This window comes from Micrasema longulum, unplaced genomic scaffold (genome assembly GCF_059751315.1).
Source record: "Micrasema longulum isolate JH-2025_06_02 unplaced genomic scaffold, ASM5975131v1 h1tg001716l, whole genome shotgun sequence".
Taxonomy (NCBI): domain Eukaryota; kingdom Metazoa; phylum Arthropoda; class Insecta; order Trichoptera; family Brachycentridae; genus Micrasema; species Micrasema longulum.
The window spans coordinates 230,538-239,535 of NW_028278894.1; the positions used below are offsets into that span (position 1 = coordinate 230,538).

Here is an 8,998-nt window from a genome sequence, read left to right on the forward strand (position 1 = left end):
CCTCAATTTATTTTTTTGCTGCTAGGAGCAACCTAAATATAATAATGAACCGGGGGTGTGGTTCCGTGGCTATTGTCGCGGACCCAGGGATCAGAGGTCCGAGCATCGCACCACGCTCTACCACAAATAGGCTCTCATTTTCTAATAAATAAATAGTTTGGGTAGAGCATAAGAACACAATTTTTTATTTTAAAAAATGATCTGTCACTCAGAAAAACGCTTCACAAACCATCCTAGTAAGAACACAAAAATTAAATGTGATTTTTTTTTTTTTAATTCACCACAAACCAAATACTTACGTGAAGTTTTGGTATTCGCGAAAACCGCATGTAAATCTTGATTGAGATACAATTTAATAAGCAAAATAAAAACACGTCGTCATAACGACAGGCCGTTTTAGTCTGTAGGTTTCATGCCGATAAATTCGTGAATTCGTTTTAATTAGGCATTTATCGTAGGATGTTTTGCCAGTGATATTAAAGTATCCTTTCGGTACTACATAATGAAAATGACAGTAGAATATAAAAGTTTGTATCCATAATCATTCAATTACTCGGGTTGTGGTCCCGTGGCTAGTGTTGCGGACTCACGGATCCGAGGTCCGAGGTTCGAACCCCACTCGACCCCAACTTGATTTCCATTTTCTAATAGTGAGTTATTTACAACTCTTTGAAAATAGCCACCGAAATCGGAATATTTTGGTAAATCATAAGAACGTTAATATTTCTTTTAAATAAAAAAATAAAAAAAATGTATGGGGTACTAAAATAGAATATATTTCAAAAATATTTACAATACTTTATTCTTTAGCATATGGCAATATTTTTTGTCTATGCTCATGAAAAGTCAAAGCAAAACGATAAATCAGTGAAACCGTGCAGTGAAAAATTACTTATCTGATTATATTATTGAATATAAAAACTATCCAAGTTTATTGTACTTTATCATACTCTCACGGTTACCGCGATGGAGGATTTTAAAGAAAGATATAATACTAAGTGCCCTGGCGTGAAACGGTTGATGCGAGAGGCAATTGAATTGGCTGAAGCTACTGAAGAATATTGCGCTCGTCCATTGGAAGATAACTTGTTCGAATGGCACTTTACTATTCAAGGTCCGAAGAGTACGGAATTCGAAAATGGCGTATATCACGGTAGAATTATTTTGCCTAAAGAGTATCCCATGCAACCGCCTCATATAATTTTACTGACACCCAACGGAAGATTCGAAGTGAATAAAAAAATTTGCTTGTCTATATCTGGGCATCATCCCGAGACTTGGCAACCGTCTTGGTCGATCAGAACTGCTTTGTTGGCGCTGATCGCATTTATGCCTACTCCTTCAGAGAGAACAATCGGATCTCTGGACTACACTCCGGCTGAGAGGCGCTCGCTGGCGAAGAGGTCTAAAACTTTCGACTGTCCCCAATGCGGCCTGACTGCTCTGTTGCTATCGCACACTGCAGCGAAGCCCCTTACGGAGGAAGAGAAGACTGTGTTGAGTCAGATTGCCCTGAAGGGAGAAGAGGATAGAACGCCGAGGCCCCCAGCCCCAGCACCGCCCGTTGTGGAGACTCCTGCGGAGTCAAATGAACCGACTTCGCACTTGGACAGTGTAAAAGATGTTTTAATAATCTGTTTAGTCGTGGTAATTGGAATATTTTTTTACAGAAGACTAAATTTCTTCAACACATTGCTTGAAGTTTAATGTTGCCTTGTTAATTTTCTCAGTTGACCTGTTCCATATTGTAAACTGTTCTATTTGGGAGCTGCATTGGTTCTCTAATAGGGGCGTATTCCGATAATTTGCCACGCAAGTTAAAATTATCAGCAATATTTTAAGTATGTCCAAATTTTTGTAGACAAGGCTGGACTGCACTTCCCAGGAAGTTATCAAAATTGACATTTATTGTAACAAAGAGGGGAAACATTTAAAAAATAACTTGTTTACTGCCGTCATAAGGAAAAAGGGCAGTTATTTGTTTTTTTAATATTTTTATTATTTATTTTTATTTAAGAAGGTAAACATGAACAGAAAATATAAAAGGAAAAATATTGAAACCCACTAAACCGCTAAACCGGCTTGTCAGCAGGTTTCTTATTTTTCCTTTACAAATAAAAAAGTTAAAGAAATTGTATAAATTTAAAAAGTAATATAAACATTGTTAAGAATTAAAAGATAAGCATACATATTTTTCACACAAAATATATTTACAAAAATTTAAATAGTTGAATGTTAACTAAAATAATAATCAACATAAAGCCTTGTTACATATTAGCCATTGAATTATTTTTTTCTTAAAAGTTTTGTCAACATTTTATTTTAAGGTCCGCTTAGGAATTTTATTAGAAATTTTAGGAATTGTATAATAAAGTGTTCTTTGGCCACACTTATTTAAAAACCTCGGTGCTGACAAGCCTTCATGTTGTACTAGCCTTCGTCTTCTTCGTTTTTTAATGGCCTTTTCACCTCTTAACTCGGTAGGAGAAATAATTCTGCCAGATGAATCTGACCCGCATCAATAAAGGTTTCAGCTCTTTTACTTTACATAAGTCAACAAATGATAGAGTTGGGAACATGTGGATGTTCAAGCATAGGCAGAATAATGAATGTTACACCATTGACAGGTCATAGTCACTGTAAATGCCTAGACTTCCACATTCATTTTTTTAAATGTTTTCCTTCTCTGTTGCGATAAATTTCAATTTGAATATTTACTTTAGTCTTACGCCTGTGAAATATTAGAGTAAAATAACACTACAAACCCAGCACTTCAAGCATGTTAGACAAACGTGCTAACCAACTTGGCTGGTGGCTAATTTATTTATGTTAATGTTGGATATTTACAAAATATGTTCTTAATTCAAGCTGACAATGTTATTAATTTTGTTAATTTTAGGTTTAGTCGCCTCAAGTTGTGCAGTCTATTAGGTGTTAACATAAGTTGAGTCCGTTTTTTTTCCAAATTTAAAAATGAGCAACTAAAGTAAAACAAAATGTAACGTCATTTGAAAGAAAAATTTATGGTCTGCAAAATATTGTGTTTGCGTTTTCCATTTATTATTTTATTTTATTACAAGCCTTCAAAATGGAGCGTCAAGTAGACAAAAGTGAGCATCGCGCGACATTTGTGCAGTGTGCGGTGAAGATGCTATGAATTATTGAATAATTCGTTTCAAAATAATAAAGGAGAATACATCAATGACCAATTTGTTGTAATTTTTTGTTTGTTGTGTCTCCCCTTTCTCTTCATTTGGAAAAAAACGGACACCACTAATGTATACGTATACGTTTCTTCGTCAGAACACTAATTAAACCAACATGCAAAACCCGCTATACACCTTCACCATGGTTGTTGCACAAAAATATAAAACCAACAACTATTATGAAGGTGTATAGTGGGTTTTGCATTTTGATTTAATTGGTGTCCTGACAAAGAGACGGGTACATCTCGAAACTGGTAGACATAGAAAAGTCGGTAAGTGGTTGTATACAAATATTAAATAACATTTAGTAAAATGTTTAACCACAAAGTTAATGCTTTAAATATTAATAGTATACTATTCCTTTCATAAAATACTTTTTATTGGAGTATTTGATATTTTAGTTATATGTGGATAAACTTGCAAAATTTGAAAAACACATCTTCTGATACATACTTACATACCGTTTTTTATGACTGTTTATTTATAAATAACTGCCATTAGGACTTTTACATGGATATATCGTCTCATAATATAATATATAGATATAAATACAAACACAAAACATAAGAGTAAATATCAAATTATTAAATGTTTCTGATTGATTGTTTTTTAGAATACTTAACCAGATTATCATTGGGAGTGTACGTATAAAACAGATCTAAATCATCACTGTATTGATTTACAAGTCGTTGCATGCGGGTAACTGGTGAATTTAATGAATAATGATTTGTTATATATTTATTTATTTACATTCCGGATAAATTAATATACTTGCTGAAACTCTTTATTATTATGGATAACTTATATAGTGCCATTTTCATAATGTAGCACTTTCAGGGCGCTTTACAAAGTGATTCTTTGAATACTGATTTTATTTTGACTAAAAATTTATAATGTTAGTGAAACAATTTGTTTTGTCATCACATGCTTCTTCTGTGGATACCTTCCATCTACGGAAGACGATGGTGATGTACCACTCAATTTGAAGACTGAGACAAACAGTTTTTCCCGTGACTGTATAGTCCTATACGGGACGTTGGTGTAGCTGATCTAAACATAAGACGTCTGTCAGCTAGTTAATCTAGAATGCATAGTTCTTTTAAATTTATATATTTTAGAATTTAAATTCTGGAATATACTTTTCATAACCATAGTAATTATTATTTATTCTAAACAATATATTTTCAGAAACATTTCAATAGAGTTTAGGTCCTGTTATTAATATTCTTTGCCCAAATTCGGCTCTTTCAAAAGCGTACAGTCTAAAAGAAACAAATAACGTTCAGTTAATTGTAGATATATTTTTTTTTTTACATAGTTATATTTTATTTTTTACATAAACCAACCACATTACTTTCGTTTCTGCTTATATAATAACAGAGTCTATGTTAAAAAAAGAATGCTTCATTTTTAAAATGCGATAATTTTGTGTAGTTTTTTTGAACTGCACTTTTTTTTAGGTGACACTTTAGTTATTAGACAACCACATAATAAATTCTAATAGGTATTTATAATGAAACACCACTAGTAAATGTTACTTTTTAAAATTGATATTAATTTTATGTATGTAGAACATACATGATAACACAAATAACCCGGATTGTTTTGTCATCAATGACGTATAATAAATCGACTTATTATTTATATACAAGCTCCATCTAGATAATATATAATAAAAAAAGAGATAGAAAATCACGATACACGTGCAATCGATCATTCGTGTATGGAGAAAAACATTTTTCCTTAGTTTGTATTTATTTCTGTGTGACGCATTACCATTGAAACAACACTAGCAAAAATTAAAAAAAAACTTTCTTAAAAATATAACTAATTATCTAATTATTGCATAAATTGGATTGTATTTATGAATGAAACGATATATCTATACTTTTTTTCAACTTGCAGTGCAATTAAAGCATTTTTCTGTCATACAACTGCATATTTCTGCGTAGCATTATGTTTGATCATGATGAAAGTTCGTTTGGGAATGAAGGCACGAGAGGCAATTACCCACGAATTAAAATGCCATTTTGTGAGACACTTGACAGTATTAAAAAAAATTAAGACTATTCTCTCAAATTATTTAAAAAGATTAATAATAATACTGTAGATTATTTTATAAAATTTTTATATGTACTTCATTTATTTTATAATGTTTTTAAACATTAACTCAAAAGTTTTAGTTTTTTAAAAGTATTATGTATGGTGTAAAATTTCTTAAGGCCAATATGTCACAAAAGTTGAGTGTATTTTAAGCCATACCTGTTTTTTATTATGAAAACACTCTTTTACACAAATTATCTCTTGTCCAGTTTAGGAAGATATTAATAAGTTCTTTTGAAAGGGAAATATATGTTTGAAGAATTTATTTTACTATTTATTATATAATTAATTGTTTTCTGTTCCACCAGTCAAACATCTCTACTTGTATCAGTGCCATGGTACTATGTACATATGTATTTATTTAAAAAACAAATGTTAAGAGTAAAATTATATTACTACAGCTTGGGACTGATTGTAATGAAACAGAAAAAATAAGTTATTCATTACTTATCCACTTATAATCTTTTAGATTATAGATACATTCAAAATGATGACATGTTCATTTTGTTTAAGTTCAAAACCTTTACTGAGTTTTTCGAAAGAATGAATATTTTGTGTTTGTCAAAATCTTTGTAGACAAGTACTGGATTTAACCCTCCAGGAAGTATATAAATATTAATGGATTTTTTTTCTGTACTGTGAAAAAAAATCTTAATTCACATGTCACTTGCATATTAAAATTAAAGTATTCACTTTACACACTGTATAAAATTCACCACTCTTGTCTATGTTTGGCAATCCACATTTAATTTATTCTCCACTTGAGTCATAAAACTGCATAGACTTTCATATTTCATTCTTAAGAGGTCAATTTTAGAGAAAATGTGTTAACCACACTTAAAAAATTATGTTTCATGCAACTCATTTTTGTTATAATAGTTTTCTTTTTGATTAAATAATTTAATTAGATGAGTTATTAATACGTAAAAAAAAAACAAATCTTGAGAAAAACATATTTTCATTGGTATTGTAAAATCTACACACAAAGTACGCATTGTTTTGGTCTATCTAATGGAAAAAAAAATTAATATAATTTAAATTAAGATGTTGATTCAGGTTCTTCTTTATCACAATTAAATGTAGGTATCTTTAAGTATAGGTTAATTAACTTAAAATCTGCATGTATAATTTTATATATATATATTCATCATTTACATTATTATTGTTTTGCATTCCATTATGTAACCCATATTAATTACTTACATAAAAACTACATTCAATCCAGTGGAGGGTATCAATTTGACCAAATACAAACTATTATCAATTCAAATTGTGTAGTTTGTAAAGTTTCTTTAGGAAGTTAATTTTAATTTTAGAAAAAATGTAACAGGTTAAAAGTAACTGGCTTAAAAAACAATGTGGAAATTGGCAAAGTATAAACATGTAATTTTTTTTATTGAAAAAAAATCCCTGTGCTAAGCAATATGCAGCAGCTATGCTGCTCACTTTAATATTATCTAGGCAAGTAGAAACTTGCAGACCATAAGAAGAGAAAATTACAATACCATAAATAAGGGGGTTAAAAGTAACAACACCACTGTCCAGGAAGACTGTTTCTTTCAAGTTCGATGTGCAACTTGTGCGTGGTGTAACAAGTAGCGAAAAGTCCATTTTAAGTTTTGTCTGATGTGCACATTGAACTTAAAGGAAAGAGTCTTTTAGCTACTGATTTTGTTGGTCTTCCCAAAAACAGTGATTATGGGCTGACGTTTTTTTCTTTTAACCCTCTAAATTATTAAAAAATGCAGTTTTCGTGAAAATTATAAATACATGGCATCTTCTTGAACAAACTTACAAATAAACTATCATAATGGACTTCCTTTTTTTTCCGTACAGCAAAGTGAAGATAAGCTGTTCTATATATATATATACGAGTATATGTTTTATTCAATACCTCACTGGGAAAGAACAGTTAGGTAAAATTATTAAAAAACAAATGAAACTGTTTATTATTTCTAGTATAAATGAAAATAACCCACCGTAGAGAAATTAGTATAACTGGTTATAATTGATTAATCTATATAGTAGGTAATAAGTTGAAATTATTTTATTTTCTTTTATTCAACATTGTTACTTTATGTTCGCCTTATGTGTGGAGGGATCTGGATAGAATTATCAGTGGGATAAATATTAAAATAATTTTTCTCAAGCTTGGTGGTTCTGCGCTATAATTTAAACCCTCTTGGTCTGTTGTGGTTTGTGGTGCAAAATGAAGAAATTAATGTGGTTGAGAATGTTATTTTATGTTATTATTTTTCTACGTTTTCATCTAGCTTTTTAAGACAATTGCGATATTCTATCTTTATTTTATTGTTTACTATCCTTCAATCAATAAAATTCAGATTTGCCTGAACTATGTATATATATTATATTGTAAATAGGTTTGTTAATTGCTATATTTATTATTGTTGTTTATAAAACAAATATATAAAGCTTTTATTTCTTGTATCATTTGATGAATACATTACATTACTCTCAATGAATTATTTTAATCATTAAAATAAAGAATTTAAACAATAAATTATTATGATTTATTTTCCCATAGCCTTATTTCATAAATATTGTCAAAAAATGTGTTAATTTATATATTTATACATGGACAAGTTAAACAATCAAACAATGTTTATACTACGATACTAAGCTTGTTTACTAGGTGTCCCTGTGTTGATGCATTACATAGAAATGGATGGTTGGTAACTAACATATTATTCTAAAAATTTAATACATCTCATGAGTTACAGGTAAGTTACTCTTGCCCGTCTATTAATGATGTTATTATTTCTTGCACTTCGGGCCATCAGACAAACACATACATCCCATTGTTGTTAGTGCTAACATCGAAAATGACAAAGGATCTTTTACATTGATTTATTAATACACTGTATTGTATTAATACATCAATGATCTTTTATAATTAAAAAAATATTTTAATTTATGATAATTTGTATATTTTTTTCTTTCGTGGGATTAGGAGTTTCTAATGATTTCTCCGATTGTTCCAATAAATATGCATCAGAACAAAAGCACATACAAAAACATATATTAAGGCATAAACTTATTTCTTTTACCAAATAGTTTTTTTTCAAAACAGTGGCTTTTATTTATTCGTTGATAGTTAATAGCCTTTTAAGAATATCATGTCAAAAGCAGACACAATCGAATGCAGGAAAAGCTAAGAATAGAATATTTCCTTTGGGGAACAGGCGTGACTAGTAGGAATAAATTGTATAAAACCAAATTCAATAATATCCATAGTTATGAAATTTTCAACTAAGGTTACAGGCATAGAATTTTACAGGTGATTACTGACTCTGGACTTTTGTTTGAATTTACTTTAGAATAATAAAGTAACAATAAAATCCGTAAATTACCTTGTGTCAGGTTTTCGTAAAAAAAAATATTTGTATTATTCCACAGAGGTAAGAACTACCACATATTCATAGTTACAACACTCGCAGTGAAAACGATCGAAAATATTAATATATTTTCTATACTTCGACGCGTTTCTGTGGTTTTTGGTAATATAGAATAATCGAGATATTTAGATAATCGAAATACAAGCATTCGAGACATGCAAATAATCGAATTCAAAAATCGAATTTATCGATTTTTTACCGTGAAAAATAAGAAAACGGCCAAAAAAAAAAACAACATTGGTAACTGTTGGGTAGGGGGATAAAAATACATCT

The 8,998-nt window shown here is 30.0% G+C and overlaps 1 protein-coding gene across 1 annotated transcript; it reads left to right on the forward strand.

Moving 5' to 3' along the window:
- Positions 1-858: 858 nt before the first annotated feature.
- LOC148274237 (ubiquitin-conjugating enzyme E2 J1-like) lies at positions 859-3,504 on the forward strand. Its single transcript, XM_088237414.1, has one exon. The coding sequence runs from the start codon at positions 967-969 to the stop codon at positions 1,705-1,707; it is 741 nt and encodes a 246-aa protein (XP_088093540.1). The 5' UTR covers positions 859-966; the 3' UTR covers positions 1,708-3,504.
- Positions 3,505-8,998: the final 5,494 nt, after the last annotated feature.

Excerpts from the sequence above, each read along its gene's own strand:
- LOC148274237 (XM_088237414.1), top strand. The coding sequence starts at position 967 with ATGGAGGATTTTAAAGAAAGATATAATACTAAGTGCCCTGGCGTGAAA.